Here is a 27,541-nt window from a genome sequence, read left to right as displayed (position 1 = left end):
TCTTAAAAATGTACCATAAAGCTGAACTTCATTTAGGCACTCATTCTCAGGCATCAGTATGCATAGGAATCACCTGGGGAGCTTAGTAAAATGCAGGTTTCTAGGCCCTATTCTCAGAGACGAATTCATTCTCCAGGTGATTCTGATATGGATGTCCTCAGGGTGCCAGAATGAGATGGAGAAAAGGATGTAGAGTGAGGAATACAAAAACTCAGTACTCTGGAGACCCAGGCACAGAAGTGCTAGAGAGCAGATGGGCTTTTCACCAAGGATATTGAGGGAGCTGTGGGAAGTCTGATTGGCCTCCAGATAATAGATGGCTTCAACCCTTTTTGTTAGGTCCCTGTAGGACCCACTCTTGCTGGCTCTTTAGGTAATAGATGACTGTTCAAATTCAGGTTGCAACTGTGGTGAGACCACTAATCTCCTGTGCAACTATAGTCTCTTGGATTGGGGGAAAAGGGAGTCAGTCTGCAGGTGGCTGAGCACTTGTAAGCAGTTAGTATGGGCTCGGTCTGAAGGCAGAGCTGGAGAGGGAGAGGGATCTAAATCTTACCTTTCTGCCATTCTCTAAAGGACTGAGCTTCCTGCTTGAAGGCTGTACACTAAGAAGAGGAGCATGGAGCCATTGCAAAGGGGGAGATTGTTATTATGCAGGGTCCAATTAGGAGAAATTACCCTTTTTGGTTTTGGAGGAACAGTATGAGAATTGCTGAGAGTCTAAGAAAAGACCCCAGGCCTAGATCTGCTGACACTTGGCCTATGGAGGTAGGGAGGACTGCTCTGTGTAACTCAAGTAATGGAGTTATTTTATTCTGGAAATAGAGGATCAAGAGAAAAAGCCAGCAGGAGTGGGTCTGAAGCATCCCGACCACCCCTAACATGCACACTAGACCCCACCAGAAAACAGGTGAACCACAAAGGGAAAGAGAAATGCCGATGGAGAATTCCAGGTGGTTTCTGTGGGAAGTGTGCTGCAGACCTTTTCATCTGTCTCAAATGGAGAAAACATCAGTAATTCTGTATATCTTGCAGACACTTTTAACAAGAAGTTTCTTCTTTGGGGGGACCTCATAAGGAAAATGAGACAGCAGCAACTTTACGAGTTCCACATATGTGCTTTAAACAGTATCTTAGATCCAGCAAGTCCATTGTTTCCCACCTATGCGTACTAAGCTACAATTTTTCAAATGTATATACTCTGTAGATGTTGTGAATGATAAAATACAAATGTGTTTTTAAGAGTTCTTAAATTCACACATTTTAATGGTGGATTTTCTCAATCTCTTTTATGGTTGGGTCTAAGGAACTTTTTGGCAAAACAAAAACAAAACAAAACAAAACAACAGAACACAACAAATCCCCCGCCAACCCCAATGAGTTTCTCATACTTTAAAAGGCTAGAAAACCCTGATGTAAAGCATCATAGTTATGTCTTCAGATTGGCTATAAAGAACTTACTCCTCACGTAATGCAAACCCTCACGGTACAGTGACTTTATTATATTGTTTATGATGGATTTTTAGAAAGAGGCAAGATAAACTGCATTTTTGTTTTACTTTAGCAGAATATTAACACTGAATAAATACAGAGGGGTAAGTAAAAACACATTTACTTTAGAACTGTCACATTATTTGACTTTTTAACTGTATAAGAAAAAGTTTGCTGCTGCTAGAGTAAACAGACAACCCACAGAGTAGGCGAAAATCTATACATCCAACAAAGGACTAATATCCAGAATCTATAAAGAACTCAAACAAATTAGCAAGAAAAAAGCAATCCCATCAAAAAGTGGGCTAAGGACATGGATACACAGTCCTCAAAAGAAGATATACAGATGGCCAACAAACATGAAAAAATGCTCAACATCACTAATGATCAGGGAAATGCAAATCAAAACCACAGTGTGATACCACCTTACTCCTGCAAGAATGGCCATAATCAAAAAAAAAAAAAAAAAAAAGATGTTGGCATGGATGCAGTGAAAAGGGAACACTTCTACACTGCTGGTGAAAATGTAAACTAGGCTGGGCATGGTGGATCATGCCTGTAATCCCAGCACTTTCAGAGGCTGAGGCAGGCGGATCACCTGAGGTCAGGAGTTCAAGACCAGCTTGGCCAACATGGTGAAACCCTGTCTCTACTACAAATAGAAAAATTAGCTAGGCGTGGTGGCGGATGCCTTAATCCCAACTACTCAGGAGGCTGAGACAGAAGAATCGCTTGAACCCAGGAGGTGGAGGTTGCAGTGAGCCGAGATAGCACCATTGCACTCCAACCTGGGCGACAAGAGCAAGACTCTGCTCAAAAAAAAAGTAAACTAGTAAACAGTGTGGAGAGTCCTTAAGGAACTAAACGTAGAACTACCATTTGATCAGTAGTGGGATAGCAATCCCACTATTGGGTATCTACCCAGAGGAAAATAAGTTATTATATGAAAAAGATACTTGCACACACATTTATGACAGCACAATTCACAATTGCAAAAATATGGAACCAGCCCAAGTGTCCATCAATCAATGATTGAATAAAGAAATTGTGAGATATAAATATCACATCATATATATATGATGCAATATGACTCAGCCGTGAAAAGGAACTAATTAATGGCATTCACAGCAACCTGGATGGAACTGGAGACCATTATTCTAAGTGAAGTAACTCAGGAATGGAAAACCAAACATTATACGTTCTCACTCATAAATGGGAGCTAAACTATGAGGATGCAAAGACATAAAATGATACAATGGACTTTGGGGACTTGGGGGAAAGAGTGGGAGGGGTTTGAGGGATGAAAGACTACAAATTGGGTTCAGTGTACACTGCTCAGGTGATGGGTGCACCAAAATCTCACAAATCACCGCTAAAGAACTTACTCATGTAACCAAACACCACCTGTTCCCCAAAAACCTATGGAAATAAATATTTAAAAAACAAAAAAACCTAAAACAAATTGAACAATAAAAAGTTACCTGCTGCTTAGTAAAAACATGAAAATTCAGAAACATTGATGCCATTTCCCTTTTTTCCCCTAGGCACTGTTATGTGGTATACTTGTTACATGTCCTGAGGATCCGCTGAGGTATTTAGAGGGAATGATCATGGTTATAATCAAAAGTGGTCTTCAGAATCTTCTTTGGTAAGTATTGTTTTGGTTTGTGATAGGGAAATATTTTATTTTGAAGGAAAACTTTTATTGCATAGTAACAAAATAAGGTCTTGCCAATGAATGCTTCCAATCTCAAGATTGTTAAGGAATCCCTCCACAGGCTTTTCAGTTTCAAAGACACAAACCTGAATAATTTGCCCACTGGATCTCAACCTGAGAAATACGGTGTATTCTTATCAGTAACGTGTTCATAGGGCCAGTTTATTTCAAGTTGGGAAAGAGGAAAGGGAAGCATATCCTCCTTTGGGGGACACGGCAAAATCTTGCGAGAGTAGTTTGAAAAAGTCCTCCAGGTGATTCTGATCTGCTTCTCCTAAGGGGAAATGTGTTTTCCTTCTCCTCCCTTTCATTCCACCTACAAGAATCACTGATTTAATTACGGAACTAACTAATTAATGAAATTAATTTTGACTGTATTTTATGATGTTATTAAAGGGATATGTGCATTACTCCATCAATGAAACCAAACATTCGAAGATTGTCTGAAACTTACCTGGAACAACTTTTTGAATTGGATGATCAGCTGGTAATTATTAGTAATCAAGAATACGCAAATATATATTTTAAACTTTGATGGAATTTTCCAAGTAGATTTTATATTTATGGGAGGTGTGAGGTCAGACTGTTTTTGTTGTTGGGGGCACCGAGAAAAGTGAAGGAATAGCCACACACATACACAGACGCATGCAAAGCCACATTCATAGTAACCTTCCCAAATTTCCAGAAAGTATTTACAAAGGCATTTGTTCCTTCTCTTTCTGATAAAATCTTTGCATTAAGTTTTCCCCCTTTCCTCTTTCTCCTCCTTCTCCTCTCATGCATCTTTATAAAGATAAAAATAGCATTATGGAAAGCTTTACAAGAGGATGTTTTCTTTCCTTTCTAATCTGCTTCCTTCTGTGTTCCATTCCACCGCCCATTCTCTCTGCTGTCTGCCTTCTCAGATTAGGTTACAGGGAATCATGCTCGTAATGACATGACCAAAATATTATTGACATCCAACTTAAAAGACAGATCTCATTGTTACTGAAAACCGGTGCCAGCAGCTAGTTTTCATCCTGTAAAGAGGGCAAGGAAGTAATTTAGGACATAAAGACTTTAGAACAAAGATTGTTTAAGAGAGGCTAACAGAGCAAAAGGCACATGAAGAGAGAAATACTAACACAAATTAGATATGTGTGGAACCATGTGTGATACCTCTCTTTTTTCTTTTTTTTCTTTTTTTTCAGACGGAGTCTTGCTCTGCTGCCCAGGCTGGAGTGCAATGGCGCGATCTTGGCTCACTGCAACCTCCACCTCCTGGGTTCAAGCGATTCTCCTGTCTCAGCCTCCCAAGTAGCTGGGATTACAGATGCATGCTGCCACGCCACTAAAATATAATTTTTTGTGTTTTAGTAGAGACGGGGTTTCACCATGTTGCCCAGGCTGGTCTCGAACTCCTGACCTCAGGCAATCCACCTGCCTCAGCCTCAGATTACAGGTGTGAGCCACTGTGCTTGGCCCGTGCATGATATCTCTTGATTACAGGGCTGTTGTCTGGTAGGTCCAGGCAGGACTTGGAGTTGCTACTGAAGTTGGATGTTGAAAAGTGGAATCAAAGCCATGTTCAAGGTGGGGGCTGAGAGGCAAAAACAATTTGAGGCATCTGTTTAGAAGGATGGGTGGAGAGTAACACTGGATCCTAATCAGTGGTCTGCAACAGAGAAACAGAATTAGAGGGATGAGATGATTCTGAGGTGCCAGTGCACTGGGCAGAACCCATGTATCCCATCCTACTTGATCTGCATCATGGTGTGTAGGTGTTTTTACAGTACTTTATTAACCACAGACTTTTGACCTATGGAGTGCAGATATCTGCAAATTACTGTGTTTTTGGAGCTGTTTGGGGACAACCTCAGGAGCTGAGGGAGAGGCCTAGGGGACAGGATTCTGGGTCGTGTATGCCTACTCCTGTACTCCAGAATAGTTCTGGTTTCAGCATGATTTTGCTTGAGAAAAGCTTGACAACCATTGCTAAAATATACTAAAGTTTTTGAAAACCACTGATTTAGCATGGTAAACCCTATTGTCAATATTACAACAAAGACCTTATATAAAATCAGGCTGTGTCCAGTGTCCAGCTAGAAGCCCATAGGGAATCACTTAAAAACTGCGGAGAATTCTGGCCGGGTGCGGTGGCTCATGCCTGTAATTCCAGCACTTTGGGAGGCCGAGGCAGGTGGATCACCTGAGGTCAGGAGTTCGAGAGCAGCCTGGCCAACATGGTGAAACCCTGTCTCTACTAAAAGTACAAAAATTAGTTGGGCATGGTGGTGGGCGCCTGTAATCCCAGCTACTCAGGAGGCTGAGGCAGGAGAATCACTTGAATCAAGGAGGTGGAGGTTGCAATGCGCCAAGATTGCGCCACTGTGCTCCAGCCTGGGCGACAAGAGCAAGACTTCGTCTCAAAAAACAAAACAAAACAAAACAAAAACAAACAAAAAACCTGTAGAGAATTTCAAGAGACATCATAGCTACTTCAAACCTAAAGTTTTATTAGAAAAGGAATTGTCGGCTGGGCGCAGTGGCTCACGCCTGTAATCCCAGCACTTTGGGAGGCTGAGGCGGGTGGATCACCTGAGGTCAGGAGCTTGAGACCAGCCTGGCCAACATGGTGAAATCCTGTCTCTACCAAAAATGCAAAAATTAGCTGGGCGTGGTGGCAGGTGCCTGTAATCCCAGCTACTTGGGAGGGTGAGCCAGGAGAATCACTTGAACCTGGGAGGCGGAGGTTGCAGTGAGCCGAGATCGTGCCACTGCACTCCAGCCTGGGCGACCAGAATGAAACTCCATCTCAAAAAAAAAAAAAAGAAAAGAAAGGGAATTGTCAGAGATGTTTCATGATGTTGAAAATGCAAAAGTTAAAATATTAGAAGCTGATCCAAACTTAGAGTTATGACAGTTTGCCAAGGCATAGAAAAGGTGTCCACTTCATATAATAAGTTGGAAATAATAGAAATGAGATATGACTTTGCAAAAGCAATGACGAAAATATTTGTTAAGGTTAGACATGAAAATGTGAATCTCCAAGTGTCCTAGGGCTGCTTGTTAGAGGGCTCAACCTAGGTTGGATCCACATTAATTTCTCCTCCACCGTCAGAGAAAAATGAAATTTTTTTTTTTTTTTTACAAAGAAGCAAAACACTTTAATCCTTAATATTTTTGATATTTTAAAGTATATACACTAAAGCCAGGCACAGTGGCATGCACTTGTACTCCCATCTACTTAGGAGGCTGAGGTAGGAGAATTGCTTGAGGCCAGGAGTTTGAAACCAACCTGGGCAACATAGTGAGACCTCATCTCTTAAAAAAAATGTATAGTATACTAAATGAATATTGGTTTTACTTTTTTTCATATGCCTTTCCTATGTGGTTTTCCATACCGTTATAACTGGCAGTAAAATGATTTTTAATGTTTTAACAAAAAACTTCAAAGGTTATGAATAACTATAATTTTTCCCATTAATTATGGATTGCCTAATTGCAGGGTTTTTCAGTCTTACACTACACAGTTCTGCACAGTGAGGACTGCCTATATGTGCTGTTAAAGTGATCTAAATATGTCCTGAGAAGGACTCTGTACTTCTATATTTGAGTTCTTGTGGAAGAACTGCAACCTAGCTTAATAGGTAGACAAGATTGAAAACCTAACTAGGAGTATGTGCCTGTAACAATAGCTGAGACTTGGCCAATCCCAGCAGCCGTACTTTAACCATTCATACACTACTGAGTGTTCAAACTGTGTTCAACCAAGGAAAACATCAATCTGTAACCAATCCAGCTGTTCTGTACCTAATTCCAGTTTCTGTACATCATTTCCCCTTTTTTGTTTATAAATCTTCCACCAGGTGACTGCGCTGGAGTCTCTGTGAATCTGCTGTGATTCTGGGGGCTACCTGACTTGCAAATTGTTCATTGTTCAATTAAACTCCTTTAAATTTAATTCGGCTAAAGTTTTTCTTTTATCAGATGGTGTCAGAAATGGGATCTGAGGTAGAGCTTCTAGCGACCCCAGGAGCGTTGAGTGAACTGAACAAACAAGGTACCTGCAGGACCCACTTGTGTTCACTGATCTCTCAGAGCAGCTGGGGATCGTGGGTAAGCTCTCTCTCGGATTTCAGAGCTCCATGGATTTGTGTTTTGAGCTCTCAAAGTTTCTTTGAGCAAATTTCTGATCCAAACAGGGTTTGGAAGTCACGACAGAAACTCAGCTGGGTCCAGGAATGGATTTGATCTGGGAATTAATTGGCTTGGATCCAGTTAGAGGTCTCTTACACCTGACTGGTTCAGAAAGGAACTGATAGTAAGCAGTAATATTGCAGGGGTTATAAAAGTTGGCTTTTGAAAATTCACAGGAATTTTTATGTTCTACCCCTTTGTTTCATTTTTCTTGCATGCTTAGGTAGGAAAAATCATTGACTCAGTTAATCAAGAGACCCTGAGAATCAAGCCAATATTTTAGGTAAAAATGAGATCCTTAATTTCTGGAAAACTAAGTTCCTTCCAGCTTATACATTAGGCCTGGGAGGCAGCATAGTCTTAGAGAAATGACAAAATCTTACTAAAGGTAACTTACAGTGGAATGTTCCAAATGAGCAACAAAGCAATGAAGTGTGTTTAAAAATGAGGGTTCTCAGTAAAGTCTCTTTCAGTTAAGAACAGGTTTGGCGCTATGGGATGTTAACTGCTATTCTCTTTTGATTAATCTGTCTTGTACTTTTTGCTGATGGCTATAGGTGACAGTATTAGGCATGTACAGGACCATGGGACATGGGAAGCTTTTTCCTCCCCAAAAGGGGAAACTTGAGAGCTGATGGGATTGCTGGAAAAGATCCCTTCACTACTGACAAGTGGCCGCCTGAACTTTTCAGTGTCATTGCAATGAGTGGGTCTTGCTCTGGCCTCCCTGAGCTCTTCACCTTCCCCACCTTGCCACAGGCAATACTTTTCTTTCTCTACCTTTCCTTTCCTATCTTTTCTGTTACTCAGGGCAACCATCTTGCCCAGAGACCATGTGTTGAAACTCCTAGTTGGAGGTTGGATTAAAGATGACAGGGGCTATCTGAAGGCAAATTTAAGCCTTACCAGTTTGATATTGGGTGCTAAGCAGAGTGGCTAATGTCTATGTTTTATCATTTGTGTTTTGTTCTGGCCAAAACGAAAAAAGATAATTTTCCTTTATGATGCAGCTTGGCCCCCAGGGCGATGGTGTGGCAAGCTGGGACGCTAGGGCTGCTCAGGGAAAGGGAAAGAAAGCCCAGAAGCCTGGCATGCTAGTAAAAGGGTAAGAATTTCTTACCAGTCATATTTCTGGCTTTTTTCCTCTTTTTCTTTGTGCAAAATGGTTAAATGAATGGCAAAAATTACTCTTATCTCCCGTGTAAAGTTTTGATTGATACAAAAAAAATTCTGAGGCTTCTCTTAAGCTGTAGTGAATCTGATGTGCTTTGTGTGTCTTTCTGTATTGTTCTGTCATAAAGAGGGGTACCTTAGGATAAAATGTGTGCCCAAAACCTCATAAGCCTGTTGTTCAAGACGACCCAGCAAACTGGTCAGTTACGTGCTTAGGAGCTTGACCTTGTAGCCACATGGCTATGCTTTCTCTTTTCACAATGGTGGCCTGGGTTCAGAGTTCAATCCCTAGCTTAGGGGATGAGCCTTTCTGATTGATATTTGGGTGACCTTTGCCATTTTTTGATTCTCTTCCCCTCCACGAACTGTCTTGAATTTTCCTTTCTCAGAGCACCTGTGAGGTTACCTTGGGTAAAGTTTAAAAGCCAGAAATATCAGCTCTTTGGCCTGGCTAAAGTCGGGTAATAAGAAATTTTAAAAGGACTTTATTAAAGAGTGCTATGGTTAAAAGTCAGCTTAATTAAAAGTGGGTATTCAAGCTCTCACAGCCTGGGACTCCTTGGGAAAAACAGGAGGCACCAGAGACCCTTTCTTGGCCCTGTTCTTCAGAGGACTCCACCCCAAAGCCAGTAATCTAATTAAGAAACTTAAAAACTGGCGAATGGAAAATCTTACAACTACTGTAGTAATCTTCTTTGGTTTGTCTGTGTAGTTATATATGTGTTGTGTGTGTAATGTTTGTATAAAAGAACTCTAATTCATTGGTTTAAACAAAAATAAGTGCTTAAATATTTTGAAAGAAAAACTGTAATGCTTTTTAGTTCATGTAACTTAAGTCATCTTTGGGAAATATAAACACCTTTAAAGATTATTGATAAAATAAAGACATTTAGTCTAAATTATGTGGGTCAGATATTAGGTTTGCTTACTATGTTTAAGGCCATAAACTGCTTTGACCTTTGAAAATTGTTGAATTTATTTTGGAGACATTACATTCTAAATAAGTCCTGGGGATATGTGGAATTAGCCATGCCACCTAGCTATGAAAAGAAGGTTATAAAGTAAAGAGATTTTATATAAGAAAGGATCTTGTAGAGTAAATTCTTGTCCTAAAGTAAAATGACTGGTTGTTTAAAAAGAGGGATGTTTAGGACAAGTCAGAAAGACCAAGCATGTTGTAGATGGTCTGTGTAAGTCGTGAAAGGATTCATAAAAGAAAATTTATGCACCAAAAGTGAAAGTTGCTAAGAATTACCATTATAACATGTGATTGAGACTACTGAAAAACTAGGTTTACACGCAAGGTGTGTGAGGAGAATGAAACATGTTTTTGGTAAGAGATTATAAGAGTGCATGGGAATGTAAATTTTTACCTAGTTTAATGGGTTAAAGGATTGTTTTAAATTAAATAGAATAAAGCTAAAGGTTTGAACAAGTTGTGGAAGGTTTGTAAAAATTAACTTTGTAAAAGAAATTCTGTGTGTGAAAATATTGACTAAATTTAAAGGTGTATTGTTCAGTTTTTCTGTAAATTGAACATTGAAATAAAAGCATAACAGGGTTTTCTTAAAGCACTAATCTGCTCTTTAATAAAAATTGGTAAAGGGTTATAAAAGGTTTATGAAAATCTCACCTTATGGTCGAACTGATTAAGATTAGATAGATTTGTCTGTGAGGTTTTATTAAAAATTGGGGTTGACATTAATAGTCCACTAATGCAAGGGTGAAATTTGGCTTTCTCTCTTGAACAAGATTTTCATGTAATATTAAAAGGTAATGAAAGATTTTTGTTTTGTTTGCCTTTTAAATACACTATCAAAAAAGAAAAAGGAAGGAAAGACAAAAGACAGATTGTTTGGAAAGCTGAGTCTTCCCTCTATCAATGAGTAGAGGTTTTTGCCTTTAAAAAATTTTTTGAGTCATCATTTTGGCTAAGTGAGTGACTTACAGTGACCTGGAATTCTAGTTCATAATATCAAGTGTTTTAAAACTTTATATATATATCTTTATATTTAATAGGCTTCCCAAAATTAAATTTCAGCTTTAAAATGGTCTTTTCTGACCTCTAACTTTGGAATGCTACAGAGGGCCCCTGAAGCATCCAAAAGAGAGGTAAACAGAATTATTTAACATGTTAAGTTACATGGGAAGCATTGTCAAAATAAAAATAATGTTTAATCTTCAGGTTATATTTTAGTGAATGATATTAATGTATGTTCTAAAATTGTATGGGGCCAGGCACAGTGGCTCATGCCTGTAATCCCAACACTTTGGGAGACCGAGGAAGGCAGATCACCTGAGGCTAGGAGTTTGAGACCAGCCCAGCTAACATGGTGAAACCCCGTCCCTACTAAAGGTACAAAAAGTTAGATAGGCATGGTGGTGGGTTCCTGTAAGCCCAGCTACTTGGGAGGCTGAGGTGGAAGAATCACTTGAACCCAGGAGGCGGAGGTTGCAGTGAGGCAAGATCGTGCCTCTGCACTCCAGCCTGGGTGACAGAGCAAGACTCCATCTCAAAAACAAACAAACAAAAATGTATAGGACTTATAAAATTCTAATATGTCTGAGTATATACTGTCAACCATAATTATAGTTATTATGTTAAGTTATTGTATATCACAGAAATAACCAAACTTCCTTGTATAGAACTGCTAACCCAAGTAAAACAAAAAATTAATTAAATACCAAGAAAATACTTTGCCAAGATTTTCATGTTAAACCAGCCGATAGTGAAATTGATTAGATATACAATTTGAATTCCATAGTCTAAGTCTCATTACCTGTGATAACCATTAGTTATCAGTGCTATGAATTTAAATTGGAGAAACAACTGGTATTCAACAGGACATAAGTCCAATATTAAGCATAGACTCATGGAAGACCAGGAAGGCTACCTTGTCCTTCCTGAGCCCTTAAAGCTTTTGTTATTAAAGGCTCTGCATTCCATGACTCATCATGGAAAAGATAAAATCATCCAAATTGAATATATTGATATAATGATTTATACATTTCAAAAATAGTTTAAAACCAATGTTTGGTTCCATATTCCTGGGAAGACAATCAAACCTTCATGTACGCTTGGCTATCAGGTACGTTTGGCTATCCGATGGGTCATATAAACATTTATAAAGGGAGTTCATTCAACTGTCATTTTTAATGCATGTTTTATGCTACAGTAATTATTATGCCACAGTATATTTTCACCAGGTAAAGAAAGTTTTTATGGTTCACCAAGGATAATCAACTGCTTCACAATCTAGAACCTAAAGACTGGATCTTTTGAGAACATCAGAGAAAGACTGTGCTTGCCATCCACACTGCAACAAAACTTTGGAACCTTGAACTTTGAGTTCATAATCTCACAACTGAGAAGGGTCCCTCCACACTCTTGGAACTGTACACCCATTGGAACCCTTAAGGTAAAACTAACCAGGAAAGTTTCTCCCCAGAAGAAGATGGCATCCTTGATGTAAACAGCTTTTCCCGAGATCACAGATCAAGACATCTACTATTGTGAGACTCTTATCTTTGAATATTTTTTCCTTATTTATGCCTCTGTAGCCAATAGAAATGACGAGGGGGTCTATTATGTGCACTTATAGGGTATACTTTTATTCGTGAAGGATTTTGCACCAGCCTTATACATGAATAACTTTATACTTTGATGGATAAAAGATGAAGGCCCAACGTAGGTGAGAAACTTTAATGGTATATATGTCGCCTCATAATCAGTCAAAACTCCTCTTAGCCCACATCATGGGTTAAATAGAACATTGCCAGGAGGCCTTCACTCTTCTAGAAGGACATCATTTGTTAGGTCCTTTTTCCATGGTTTAGAATAAAAGAGGCAATAATTAGAAATGTATCCCTCATGATAGGCTGTATAGCAGATTCTAATGTAAAGCCTATTGTTACACAACAGACTTTAAATTCTCTTGTGAAAGTTATGCTAAATAATATAATTGGCTAAACAGAAAAGTACCTGTGCAGCTTCTGACACTTGTGGCCTATGGAGAAATACATCAAACGTAGATTATAAAAATTCAGTTGTAGATGATTAATGAAAAGACCACTTAAAGCAAGTAGACTCTTTATCCAGCTCATTCTTTAATCTATTTAATTTTAGGTGGTTTGGTTTATGGGTACCCTGGGTAAGGAGCATACTCTAAACTCTTGGTATTATCCTCCTGAGAGTCATAATAATAGTCTCCCTGGTGCACTGTATTCTCTCGAGGGTTTTAAATCTTGCATGCAGCCACCTCTAGAATGTCAAATGGTCTCTCTTCAAATGGAAAGACGAGCTGAAAGAAATGTGCGACCATGAGATTACTATAACCTATGAATGACGTGGTGAGACTGGAAACCCAAAATGATGGTAACTGAGAGTGGCACTAAGGCCCTAAGTTTTGGTCACACTTTCACCTAAGTGAGAACCTGACCAAAAAGGGGGGAATCTTTTTTAAACAAAGTTGTGGGAGGCCACTGTTTTGGACTAAGCTCATTCACTAGGCCCCAACAGGCCAAACCAAACTAAAATGGGGTCACTTATGCTAAATGTGACATAATCAAACTAAGACTTTACGGAAACACATAGATCCTAGAACAGACCAGGTTTTGTTTTTCTCCGTAAATAGGACATTCCAGCATAAAGAGGTACCCATAAAGGGTCCCTCTACTCATACTTGTTTTTACCTTTGCAAAACTCAATGTTCTACTGTTTCCCAGTATGTTTCAAGACCAAATAAGTACTTTTACAATGGTGATAGTGACATTGATAATTAAAGTTTTGGTCAATCTCTCAAAACTGAGAAAATGACCAAAAGGGGGAAGTTGTTAAAGTGAACTAAAAGTGGCCTGAGAAGGATTCCCTGCTTCTATATTTGAGTCTTTGTGGACGAACTGCAACCTAGCTTAATAGATAGACAAGATTGAAAACCTAACTAGGAGTATGCACCTGTATCAATAGCTGAGTCTTGGCCAATCCCAGCAGCCATACTTCAACCATTCATACACTGCTGAGTGTTCAAACTGTGTTCAAATAAGGCAAACACCAATCTGTAACCAGTCCAGCTGTTCTGTACCTCACTTCCAATTTCTGCACGTCATTTCCCTTTTTGTGTCTATTAATCTTCTTCCACCATGTGGCTGCACTGGAGTCTCTCTGAATCTGCTGTGATTCTGGGGGCTGCCCAATTCACAAATTATTCATTGCTCAATTAAATTCCTTTACATTTAATTCGGCTGAAGTTTTTCTTTTATCATTGCCTATTTATAAAGGATAAATATGTCTCTACTTAAAGACGAGTGAATACAGGAAACTGTGAGTAAGCCAAATAGTAAAGAAAAAGTAGGAACTGCTCTCATAATAGTAGAAGGAAAGACAATTTCATTGTTTCAAGCGTTACAAGATGAAAGAATCAACCATTGTAAGGAGGAAATGAACTTCACAGACTTGGTTCTCATTTCTTAGGAAATGAAATCTCCAGATGGGCCTTCTAACTACAAGAGAAAGCATATATAAAATTTAAAAAATCTTTTTATTATGGAAACATTTTAATATAACACAAAAGTAGAAGGAATACCATAATGATCACTCATCATCTAACTTGAACAATAATCAGCATTTTGCCAATCTTGTTAATTTATTCTCTCTTCCTCCATTTTTGCTGGAGTATTAGAAAGCAAATCCCAGAAATTATATTATACTGTAGTGTGCATCTCTAATAGGAAATTATATTTTTAGAGAATAGAAACACAGTGCCACTGTCTTATGAATAAATAACAATAATTCCTGAATGTCATCTAGTCCTGATTATATTCAGATTCATATTCTATATTTTAGTTTCCCAGATTGTCTCAAAAATGTCTTTTTACATGTGGCTGTGTTCAAATCAGAATCCATACAGAGTCTACATATTGCACTTGGTTGTTATTTATCTAACATCTCTTGTAATGGACAAGAATTCTCCTTGTCTTATTTTTTTCTGCCATGCGACTTATTTATTGAAGGAAACGGGTAATTTGTCTTGTAAAATGTCCCAGGTTCTCAATGCTTCCTCTAGTGTCATTTTACTTACTCTGTTTCCCGTATTTCATGCAAGCTGGTAGTTAAATCTAGATGCTTGATTTCATTCAGGTTCCCCCCTACCAACATTTTGTGTGGACAATAATATTGCATAGAGGTGTTGTGTTTTTCCTAGTGCGTCACATCTGGAGGCACACATGATCTGGTTGACCCACTTTTAATGAATCTTGACTCCTAGAGATCTTAATATCATTCTGTATTAATTGTATCCTACAATGTGCATATAATGATTTCCGAATAACATTACCATAGAACCACTAACAAAAAGACTACTGAATGAAGTTTAAGAAGATTATGCAATTCTTTTTGCATTTAAGATGTGTATATTCAGGTTGGGTGCAGTGGCTCACACCTGTAATCCCAGCACTTTGGGAGGCCGAGGCAGGTGGATCACCTGAGGTCAGGAGTTCAAGACCAGCCTGGCCAACATGGTGAAACCCTGTCTTTACTAAAAATGCAAAAAAATTAGTTGGGCGTGGTAGCACACACCTGTAATCCCAGCTACTTGGGAGGCTGAGGCAGGAGAACTGCCCAGACCCTGAAGGCTGAGGTTGCAGTGAGCTGAGATCATGCCATTAGACTCCGGCCTCGGTGACGGAGGTGCCATAATAAACATACGTGTGCATGTGTCTTTATAGTAGCATGACTTAAAATCCTTTGGGTATATACCCAGTAATGGGATTGCTGGGTCAAATGGTATGTATTTCTAGTTCTAGATCCTTGAGGAATCACCACACTGTCTTCCACAGTGGTTGAACTAATTTACACTCCCGCCAACAGTGTAAAAGCATTCCTGTTTCTCCACATCCTCTCCAGCATCTGTTGTTTCCTGACTTCTTAATGATCTCCATTCTAATGGGCATGAGATGGTATCTCATTGTGGTTTTGATTTGCATTTCTCTGATGACCAGTGATGATGAGCTTTTTTTCATATGTTTGTTGGCTGCATAAATGTCTTCTTTTGAGAATTGTCTGTTCATATCCTTCGCCCACTTTTTGATATGGTTGTTTGTTTTTTTCTTGTAAATTTGTTTAAGTTCTTTGTAGATTCTGGATATTAGCCCTTTGTCAGATGAGTAGATTGCAAAGATTCTCTCCCATTCTACAGGTTGCCTGTTCACTCTGATGATAGTTTCTTTTGCTGAGCAGAAGCTCTTTAGTTTAATTAGATCTCATGTGTCTATTTTGGCTTTTGTTGCCATTGCTTTTGGTGTTTTAATCATGAAGTCTTTGCCCATGCCTATTTCCTGAATGGTATTGCTTAGGTTTTCTTCTAGGGTTTTTATGGTGTTAGGTCTTACATTTAAGTCTTTAATGCATCTTGAGTTAATTTTTGTATATGGTGTAAGGAAGGGATCCAGTTTCAGCTTTCTACACTTGGCTAGCCAGTTTTTTCAGCACAATTTATTCAATAGAGAACTCTTTCCCCATTGCTTGTTTTTCTCAGGTTTGTCAAAGATCAGATGGTTGTAGATGTGTGGTGTTATTTCTGAGGTCTCTATTCTGTTCCATTGGTCTATATATCTGTTTTGGTACCAGTACCATGCTGTTTTGGTTACTGTAGCCTTGTAGTATAGTTTGAAGTCTCCATGATGCCTCCAGCTTTGTTCTTTTTGCTTAAGACTGCCTTGGCTATGCGGGCTCTTTTTTGGTTCCATGTGAACTTTAAAGTAGTTTTTTCCAGTTCTGTGAAGAAAGTCAGTGGTAGCTTGATGGGGATAGCATTGAATCTATAAATTACCTTGGGTTATATGGCCATTTTCATGATACTGATTCTTCCTATCCATGAGCATGGAATGTTCTTGCATTTGTTTGTGTCCTCTTTTATTGTGTTGAGCAGTAGTTTGTAGTTCTCCTTGAAGAGGTCCTTCACATCCCTTGTAAGTTGGATTCCTAGGTATTTTATTCTCTTTGAAGCAATTGTGAATGGGAGTTCACTCATGATTTGGCTCTCTGTTTGTCTATTATTGGTGTATAGGAATGCTTGTGATTTTTGCACATTGATTTTGTATCCTGAGACTTTGCTGAAGTTGCTTATCAGCTTAAGGAGATTTTGGGCTGAGACAATGGGTTTTTCTAAATATACAGTCATGTCATCTGCAAAGAGACAATTTGACTTCCTCTTTTCCTAATTGAATACCCTTTATGTCTTTCTCTTGCCTGATTGCCTAGCCAGAAGAACTTCCAAAACTATGTTGAATAGGAGTATTGAGAGAGGGCATCCTTGTCTTGTGCCAGTTTTCAAAGGGAATGCTTCTAGTTTTTGCCCATTCAGTAGGATATTGGCTGTGGGTTTGTCATAAATAGCTCTTATTATTTTGAGATATGTTCCATCAATACCTAGTTTATTGAGAGCTTTTAGCACGAAGGGCTGTTGAATTTTGTCAACGGCCTTTTCTACATCTATTGAGATAATCATGTGGTTTTTGTCATTGGTTCTGTTTATGTGATGGATTATGTTTATTGATTTGCATATGTTGAACCAGCCTTGCATCCCAGGGATGAAGCCAACTTGATTGTGGTGGATAAGCTTTTTGATGTGCTGCTGGATTCAGTTTTCCAGTATTTTATTGAGGATTTTCACATTGATGTTCATCAGGGATATTGGCCTAAAATTCTCTTTTTTAGTTTTGTCTCTATCAGGCTTTTGTATCAGGATGATGCTACCCTCATAAAAAGAGTTAGGGAGGATTCTCTCTTTTTCTATTGATTGAAATAATTTCAGAAGGAATGGTACCAGCTCCTGTTTGTACTTCTGGTGGAATTTGTCTGTGAATCCGTCTGGTCCTGGTCTTTTTTTGGTTGGTAGGCTATTATTGCTTCAATTTCAGAACCTGTTTTTGGTCTATTCAGAGATTCAACTTCTTCCTGATTTAGTCTTGGGAGGGTGTATGTGTCCAGGAATTTGTCCATTTCTTCTAGATTTTCTAGTTTATTTGCATAGAGGTGTTTATAGTATTCTCTGATGGTAGTTTGTATTTCTGTGGGATCGGTGGTTATACCCCCTTTATCATTTTTTATTGTATCTATTTGATTCTTCTCTCTTTTCTTCTTTATTAGTCTTGCTATCGGTCTATCAATTTGTTGGTCTTTTCAAAAACCCAGCTCCTGGATACATTGGTTTTTCGAAGGGTTTTTTGTGACTCTCTCCTTCAGTTCTGCTCTAATCTTAGTTATTTCTTGCCTTCTGCTAGCTTTTGAATGTGTTTGCTCTTGCTTCTCTAGTTCTTTTAATTGTGATGTTAGGGTGTAGATTTTAGATCTTTCCTGCTTTCTCTTGTGGGCATTTAGTGCTATCAATTTCCCTCTACACACTTCTTTAAATGTGTCCCAGAGATTCTGGTACATTGTGTCTTTGTTCTCCTTGGTTTCAAAGAACATGTTTATTTCTGCCTTAATTTCATTATTTATTTAGCCAGGAGTCATTCAGGAGCAGGTTGTTCAGTTTCCATGTAGTTGTACAGTTTTGAATGAGTTTATTAATCCTGAGTACTAATTTGATTGCACTGTGGTCTGCGAGACAGTTTTTTGTGATTTCTGTTCTTTTACATCTGGTGAGGAGTGTTTTACTACCAATTATGTGGTCAATTTTAGAATAAGTGCGACGTGATGCTCAGAAGAGTGTATATTCTGTTGATTTGGGGTGTGGAGTTCTTAGATGTCTATTAGGTCTCCTTGGTCCAGAGCTGAGTTCAAGTCCTGGATATCCTTGTTAACCTTCTGTCTTGTTGATCTGTCTAATGTTGACAGCGGGGTGTTAAAGTCTCCCATTATTATGGTGTGGGAGTCTAAGTCTCTTTGTAGGTCTCTAAGGACTTGCTTTATGAATCTGGGTGCTCCTGTATTGGGTGCATATATATTTAGGATAGTTAGCTCTTCTTGGTGAATTGATCCCTTTACCAATATATAGTGGCCTTCTTTGTCTCTTTTTGATCTCTGTTGGTTTAAAGTCTGTTTTATCAGAGACTAGGATTGCAACCCCTGCTTTTTTTTTGCTTTCCATTTGCTTGGTAAGTATTCCTCCATCCCTTTATTTTGAGCCTATGTGCATCTTTGCACATGAGATGGGTCTCCTGAATACAACACACTGATGGGTCTTGACTCTTTATCCAGTATGCCAGTTTGTGTCTTTTAATTGGGGCATTTAGCCCATTTACATTTAAAGTTAATATTGTTATGTTTGAATTTGATCCTGTTATTATATTAGCTGGTTATTTTGCCTGTTAATTGATGCAGTTTCTTCATAGCATCGATGGTCTTTACCATTTGGGATGTTTTTACAGTGGCTGGTACTGGTTGTTCCTTTCCATGTTTAGTGCTTCCACCAGGAGCTCTTGTAATGCAGGCCTGGTGGTGACAAAATCTCTCAGCATTTACTTGTCTGTAAAGGATTTTATTTCTCCTTCACTTATGAAACTTAGTTTGACTGGATATGAGATTCTGGGTTGAAAATTCTTTTCTTTAAGAATGTTGAATATTGGCCCCCACTCTCTTCTGGCTTGTAAGGTTTCCGCCAAGAGATCCACTGTTAGTCTGATGTGCTTCCCTTTGTGGGTAACCCAATCTTTCTCTCTGGCTGCCCTTAACATTTTTTCCCTCATTTCAACCTTGGTGAATCTGACAATTATGTGTCTTGGAGTTGCTCTTCTCAAGGCATATCTTTGTGTTGGTGTCTGTGTTTCCTGAATTTGAATGTTGGCCTGCCTTGCTAGGTTAGGGAAGTTTTCCTGGATAATATCCTGAAGAGTGTTTTCTAACTTGATTGCATTCTCCCTGTCACTTTCCAGTACACCAATCAAATGTATATTTATTTGGTCTTTTCACCTAGTCCCATATTTCTTGGAGGCTTTGTTCATTTCTTTTCACTCTTTTTTCTCTAATCTTGTCTTCTTGCTTTATTTCATTAATTTGATCTTCAATCACTGATATCCTTTCTTCCACTTCATGGAATCAGCTATTGAAGCTTATGCATGCATCATGAAGTTCTCACGCCGTGGTTTTCAGCTCCATCAGGTCATTTAAGGTCTTCTCTACACTATTCATTCTAGTTAGCCATTCATCTAATCTTTTTTCAAGATTTTTAGCTTCCTTGGGATGGGTTAGAACATGCTCCTTTAGCTCAGAGAAGTTTGTTATTACCCACCTTCTGAAGCCTACTTCTGTCAACTTGTCAAACTCATTCTCCATCCAGTTTTGTCCCCTTGCTGGTGAGGAGCTGCGATCCTTTGGAAGAGAATAGGCCCTGTGTCTTTTGGAATTTTCAGCTTTTCTGCTCTGGTTTCTCCCCATCTTTGTGGTTTTATCTACCTTTGGTCTTTGATGTTGGTGACCTACAGATGGGGTTTTGGTGTGGGTGTCATTTTTGTTGATGTTCATGATATTCCTTTCTGTTTGTTAGTTTTCCTTTAACAGTCAGACCCCTGAGCTGCCAGTCTGTTGGAGTTTGCTGGAGGTCCACTCCAGACCCTGTTTGCCTATGTATCACCAGTGGAGGCTGCAGAACAGCAAATATTGCTGCTTGATCCTTCCTCTGGAAGCTTCGTCCCAGAGGGACACCCGCCTGTTTGAGGTGTCTATCAGCCCCTACTGGGAGATGTTTCCCAGTCAGGCTACATGGGGGTCAGGGACCTGCTTGAGGAGGCAGTCTGTCCATTCTCAGAGCTTGAATGCCATGCTGAGAGAATCACTGCTCTCTTCAGAGCTGTCAGACAGGGACGTTTAAGTCTGCAGAAGCTGTCTGCTGCCTTTTGTTCTACTATGCCCTGTCCCCAGAGGTGGAATCTATAGAGGCAGTAGGCCTTGCCGAGCTGCGGTGGGCTCCGCCCAGTTTGTGCTTCCTGGCCTCTTTGTTTACACTGTGAGCTACTCAAGCCTCAGCAATGGCAGATGCCCCTCCCCCCGCCAATCTGCAGTGTCGCAGGTCGATCTCAGACTGCTGCGCTAGCAGTAAGGCTCCATGGGTGTGGGACTCACAGAGCCAGGCATGGGAGGGAGGTTATCTCCTGGTCTGCAGGTTGCCAAGACTGTGGGAAAAGTTCAGTATTTGGTCAGGCGTGTACCATTTTCCCAGGTACAGTCTGTCATGGCTTCCCTTGGCTTGGAAAGGGAAATCCCCTGACCCCTTGCACTTCCTGGGTGAGGCGATGCCCTACCCTGCTTCAGCTCGCCCTCTGTGGGCTGCACCCACTGTCCAACCAGTCCCAGTGAGATGCACCAGATACCTCAGCTGGAAATGCAGAAATCATCTGTCTTCTGCGTGGATCTCGCTGGGAGCTGCAGACCAGAGCTGTTTCTATTCGGCCATCTTGGAAGCATGCCCAAAAATATTCTTTTACAGACAGGGTCTCACTCTGTCACTCTTGCTGGAGTGCAGTGGCATGATCAAAGTTCATTGTAACCTTGAATTCCTGAGCTCAAACAATCCTCCTGCCTCTGCCTCCTGAGTAGCTGGGACTACTAGATGTGAGCTACCACACCTGGCTAATTTTTTTTTTCCTTTGGTACAGACAGAGTCTCACTGTGTTGCCCCAGCTGGTCTCAAACTCCTGGCCTCAAGAGATCTTCCTACCTCAGCCTCCCAAAGTGCTAGGATTACAGGCGTGACCCACTGTGTCTTTTAAAATAATAAAATAAAATACAAAATATTTTAAAATAATGCTATCACAGAGGAGCATCATGTAAAAAAACCCTAAAATGTAAATGAAAGATATGGATTTGAAAAGTCTTACTGATGAACAAAGTTTAACTGTGGAAAGGAAACTTAATCTTAAGACCCTTAGGGGCTGGAGTTTTAATCATCTGGGAGAGGCAGACAGTGCCTGTGCCCCAAACAAGAATCAGTTGGTTGATAATCAGTTGGTTGATCCTGTATCCTTGTTGGCTCTGCAAAGGTATTTCATTTCTTTTGAAACTGAGTACATTACTGTTATCTGATAAGGCATCAAAATAAACATTACTGTAATCAGGAAGGAGTAAAACATTAAAGTGTGGAAGTAATGAAGATATGAACTAGATTCATGTTGTTTAGGATAAGTTTAAGTGTAACATATAATAATGATGTGATATTTATGTATATTCTGTCTGCTACTTATGGCATTTTAGGTGTTCTAAGGAATGGCTTTGTAAATTGTAATTGTAGTTTAAATTATTTCAGGGACTTTACTTAATGAAGTTGGTAACAAACATGAACATTTTTAAGAAACATTGAGTTTCCAAAATTGTATTTATTTAAATATGTGTTTATTGGTAAAAAGCATTAAAGTACAAATGTTAGTGAGCGTTTCTGTCCAGGCACAAAAGCCCTTTAGGTATTAAAGACTCTTTTGGGCCAGGCACTGTGGCTTGTGCCTGTAACCCCAACACTTTGGGAGGCCGAAGTGGGCAGATCACTTGAGACCAGGAGTTCAAGAGCAGCCTGGGCAACATGGTGAAACCCCATTTCTACTAAAAATACAAAAATTAGCTAGGTGTGGTGGTGCACACCTGTAATCCCAGTTACTGAGGAGACTAAGGCACGAGAATCGCTTGAACCGGGGAGTGGAGATTGCAGTGAGCCAAGATCGTGCTCCAGTCTGGGTGACAGATTGAGACTCTGTCTCAAAAATAAATAAATAAATAAATCAGTAATTTGCAGAAGATCAAGAAATAAGAAAAATGACTCATCATGAAAAATTCAACACTTCATACCATGCCGTGCTGCTATATATAAAGATATGTTCTCTCTGTATTAAAGACATGGCTTCTTTTTGCTATTGTTATTAACTTGTAGGGCTTTTGAAAAATAAAAAAAAAATCTGAGTTGGGAGGGATTTAAATTAGGCATATCCATTCAACACATATTTATAATCCCATTCTGTTTTGCTATTATTATTCTAGAACAGTGGTCACCAACCTTTGTGGTACCAGAGACTGGTTTTGTGGAAGAAATTTTTTCCATGGACTGTGGTGGGGTGGTGGGGGTGATTTAAGGATGAAACTGTTGTACCTCAGATCATCAGGCATTAGTTAGATTCTCATAAGGAATGCACAACCTAGATCCTTTGCATGCACAGTTCACAGTGGGGTTCGTGCTCCCATGAGAATCTAATGCTGCGGCTGATGAGGTGGAGCTCAGGAGGTAATGCTCGCTTGCCCACTGCTCACCGCCTGCTGTGTGGCCTAGTTCCTAACAGGCCATGGACCTGTACCAGTCTGTGGCCTGGGGGTTGGAGACCCCTATTCTAGAATGATACTATGTGGGATATAAATGAAGCTCATTAATGAAGTAAAGGCATGGTACTTTATAATATGGTGAATTATGTTAAGACAATTTCATATATAATCTTTTGATTCACAGGTTAACTGAGCAAAAAAGGGAATTGCCTGCCAGAAGAAAAATAATATTACAATATGCTGGAAGCTAAAAATTATAATATAAAGTTAATGATTTACATTTATTTTACATTTGGTTCTTACCAGATTCTTAATACTTTACTAGATACTTTAAGTATTTTATAGAACTGAAACTTTTTTTCTATAGCTGTTGTTTAAATGCATTTTTTTACATATAGTAAATGGATATCTTACAAAATTAAAAATTAATGGGATCAATTACTACTTATATTAAAGAGCCATAAATTTGGTATCTGTTAAGTCAACAGTAATTTGTAATAGTATTTCATTATTTTTTCATTTACTACAACACTTCCCCAGGTCTCACCAACCTGGGATATTAGTAGAGCAGTGTTAATAGGAATATCCCAGATTTCACTGCCTCTAGCTCCTGTCTTCATAACACAAGAGGTCAGTTTCCTCTTCAAGTTCTACCCATTTGTGTCTGGGAATCCCAAAGCTATCCCATGTAAATTCAAGAATTCCTCCTAGTGTCTGTCTGGAACCTGTGAGGCCATCTGAAGGGGAACCCTAGAACTGCCAACCTGGTCTTCCTAAGAGCCCCAATGTCTGCCAGAGCTGGTGTTCCAGGCTGTACACCTGCAATCCTTAAGTGCCAAATACTCTTCCTTTCCCCTGCCTGCCAACTTTACTCAGACCACACTGGTTGGTCACACTTTTCACAAGATGCCGTATTTTTCTGAAGACTGCTAATAACTCAAACTCATACTTCAGGACTAAAGCCGCATTTGTTTACCTGCCAAAATAGTACCACTTTGTGACAATACTTAAACTTTTAATTCGTTTTCCCACCAGCTTTGAAAGGAAATACCTCTCAGTAAAATTTTAATTTGAAAGATTGTGTTTTTTCAAAAACTGGCATAATGTAAGACTTTTGTAATATATTTTGTATCACATTAGTTTAAGTTTGCAAAATTTAAAGTCACATTAAATTTGATGGCCTTGTGCTCTGTGTGCTGTACAGTAGTGGGGGACATGCTGAGAGGTGACAGCGTGCTGGCAGCCCTCGCAGCCCTCGTTCACTCTCGGCGCCTCCTCTGCCTGGGCTCCCACTTTGGTGGCACTTTAGGAGCCTTTCGGCCTGCCGCTGCACTGTGGGAGCCCGTTTCTGGGCTGGCCAAAGCCGGAACCAGCTCCCTCAGCTTGCGAAGAGGTGTGGAGGGAAAGGCGTGGGTGGGAACTGGGCTGCCCACTGTGCTTGCGGGCCAGCGCGAGTTCCGGGTGGGCGTGGGCTCAGTGGACCCTGCACTCAGAGTGGCCAGCCGGCCCCACCGGCCCTGGGCAGTGCGGGGCTTAGCACCTGGGCCAGCAGCTGCTGTGCTCAATTTCTCGCCGGGCTTTAGCTGCCTTCCCGTGGGGCAGGGCTCAGGACCTGCAGTCCGCCATGCCTGAGCCTCCCCCACACCGTCCGTGGGCTCCTGTGCCGCCCTAGCCTCCCCTACAAGCGCCGCCCCCCGCTCCACGGTGCGCAGTCCCATCGACCACCCAATGGCTGAGGAGTGTGGGCACACGGCGCAGGACTGGCAGGCAGCTCCACCTGCAGCCCCAGTGCGAGATCCACTGGGTGAAGCCAGCTGGTCTCCTGAGTCTAGTGGGAACTTGGAGAACCTTTATGTCTAGCTAAGGGATTGTAAATACACCAATCAGCACTCTGTCTCTAGCTCAAGGTTTGTAAACACACCAATCAGCACCCTGTGTCTAGCTCAGGGTTTGTGAATGCACCAATCGACACTCTGTATCTAGATACTCTGGTGGGGACTTGGAGAACCTTTGTGTCGACACTCTGTATCTAGCTAATCTGGTGGGGATGTGGAGAACCTTTGTGTCTAGCTCAGGGATTGTAAACACACCAATCAGCACCCTGTCAAAACAGACCACTCGGCTCTACCGATCAGCAGGATGTGGGTGGGGCCAGATAAGAGAATAAAAGCAGGCTGCCCGAGCCAGCATTGGCAGCCCGCTGGGGTCCCCTTCCACACTGTGGAAGCTTTGTTCTTTCACTCTTTGCAATAAATCTTGCTGCTGCTCACTCTTTGGGTCCACATTGCCTTTATGAGCTGTAACACTCACCGTGAAGGTCTGCAGCTTCACTCCTGAAGCCAACAAGACCACAAACCCACCAGGAGGAACGAACAACTCCAGACGCGCTGCCTTAAGAGCTATAACACTCATCGGGAAGGTCCGCAGCTGCATTCTTGAGCCAGCGAGACCACGAATCCACCAGAAGGAAGAAACTCCGAACACATCCGAACATCAGAAGGAACAAACTCCAGACACGCCGCCTTTAAGAACTGTAACACTCACCGCGAAGGTCCGCGGCTTGATTCTTGAAGTCAGTGAGACCAAGAACCCACCAATTCTGGACACAATGCCTTTCCTTCACTTTGTATTGCACAAATAGTGTTGTGTGCCTCATAGGAGCAGTTCTTTTGGATTCTGCCTGCAGTTCATTCTTCCCTAAGACTCAGACCCCTGATTCAGGTGGCAGAGACAGATGACATGTGGCTCCCCACCCCTATCCCCATTCTTGTCTTTCTTTCAGAGGATAGGAAAAGAAAAAAAAACAAAAACAAAAAACAAACAAAAAAACCTTTCTTAGTCTCTTGTCTGTCAAAAATATTTAAATTGACTTTTAGAACTCTGTGTGTGTGAGTGTGTGTGTGTGTGTGTGTATGGGGGAATGGAGAGAGAGAGACAGAGACAGACAGACAGAGAAAGAGAGTCTCACTCTGTTGCCCAGGCTGGAGTGCAGTGGCACAATCATAGCTTGCTCACTGCAGCCTCTATCTGAGCTCCAGTGATTCTCCCACCTCAACCTCCCAAGTTGCTGGTACTATGGGTGCATGCCACCACACCCAGCTAATTTTTTATTTTTAGCAGAGACAAGGTCTCACTATGTTGCCGAGGCTACTCTTTAAGTCGTGAGCTCGAGGGATCCTCCCACCTCAGCCATCCAAAGTTTTGGGATTGCAAGTGTGAGCCACCATGCCTGGCTGACTTTTAGAATGTAATATTAGGCAGGCCCAGGTAACAGAATCCATTAGATTTAGGCCAATGTTATCCCACCTCCACACCTCATACTCATTAAATGTTGAAAATATAGAAAAGGAGAAGGAAAAACTAAAACTTTTTTTCTGTAGCTATTGAAATCCTCGCATCAACTGAGTTTGCAATGCAAATATATGGTCCTTGTCTGGATTCTAGTTTGAACAAACCGTGTAAGACATTTGGAGGCCAATTCCAGAGAGTTGGCTATGGCATGGGTACAATGATATTAAGCAATTACTATTAAGTGTCTAAGGCAGGATAATGGAATTGTGGTTGCAAAGAAAATGTACTCATTTTTTAAGAGATGGATATTATGAGATTTGGGGGATGAAATGTCATGATGTCTTAATTTATATACTTTAAAATAGAAAAAGCAAGTATGGCAGAATGTTGACAATGTTAAACATGGATTGTGGGTATTAGGTGTTTATTTTATTTCTCTGTAAGTTTGAAATTTTAAATCTTATTTTCCTCCAACCCTGGCAGAGGAATGAAATTTTTTTATAAGCTATTTTTTTAGGACTGGGTTGTAATCATGCTACATATAATATCTTTTCAAAAAGAAATCAGTTTTATATTTCACTTCTTTTTCTCTCCTAATCTATAAAAACATGTTTCCTTGAAACTAGTGTGTGTGCTATTGTATGCTGCTGGAACTCAGCTTAAAATTTGGGACTTAACATTCTTCTGTCCCCAGTGTACATGAGGAATAAGACATACTCTCAGTCATAATAGTGACTAATCACAGCAGTAATTCCTAGAGAGGGTAAGAGTGGAGGGCTAAGGAATCTTGGGAAGTGAGCTTGGGTAGCTTACAAGTTTTGCAGCTGATTCCAACTGGCTTCTTGTAGGCCACTGGCCTAAAAAAGTAGTGTTAAACCCTAACTTAATACTATGAAAAATCTTTCGCAACAAATTCATTATTTATGTACACATTCCCACTCTTTAACTTTAAAAATCATCTCTTATGGTAGAATTTTTTCTTTTATTTCCAGACTAGAAATTAACCTTTCAGTGTACCTGGACTCTTAGAAATCGTATTGTGATGCACTGTCCATTCCTCCCTCACTTTGTTTATAACTACGGGTGTCTGGGGACAGCAGCACTAGTGGTGTGAGTGTTATGTGAGGGTACTCTGAGGCCATCTGTAGCCAGCACTAACTTGCTGTTTATCCACTGACTTGCCCACAAAGTTGTTACCAGAATCCTTTGCCCTCCATTTGTGGTAGTCAGATGGCGGAGAATTGGCTTGCATCTAAGCAGTTTTCTAATTCTGTTGATGGATCAATACATATATATTTGTTGAGCTCCTACTCTGTGCAGAACACTGCCAGCTGGAATTAAAAGGTGAGAGGAAGAATATTTTTCAGTCAGAAGCAGTTAAACAATATGCAGCGACTATGAAGGGTGGGAAGCCATTGGCTGGAGTGTGGATGGTGGAAACATAAATGGAGGAA

At 40.3% G+C, this 27,541-nt stretch overlaps 1 protein-coding gene across 2 annotated transcripts in view; it reads left to right on the top strand.

The window, feature by feature from the left end:
* The window catches only part of FBXL13 (F-box and leucine rich repeat protein 13), a 263,877-nt gene that overhangs the window by 16,118 nt on the left and 220,218 nt on the right, over positions 1 to 27,541 (top strand). For both annotated transcript variants that reach the window (XM_008963814.5, XM_008963808.7), the window contains exons 2-3: positions 3,036 to 3,139; positions 3,605 to 3,695. In XM_008963814.5, the coding sequence (XP_008962062.1) occupies positions 3,036 to 3,139; positions 3,605 to 3,695 (195 nt within the window). The remainder of the gene's footprint in view (positions 1 to 3,035; positions 3,140 to 3,604; positions 3,696 to 27,541) is intronic.

The sequence above is a fragment of the Pan paniscus genome, chromosome 6 (genome assembly GCF_029289425.2).
Source record: "Pan paniscus chromosome 6, NHGRI_mPanPan1-v2.0_pri, whole genome shotgun sequence".
In the NCBI taxonomy this organism is placed as follows: Eukaryota; Metazoa; Chordata; class Mammalia; order Primates; family Hominidae; genus Pan; species Pan paniscus.
This window is presented reverse-complemented; position numbering and strand designations above follow the sequence as displayed.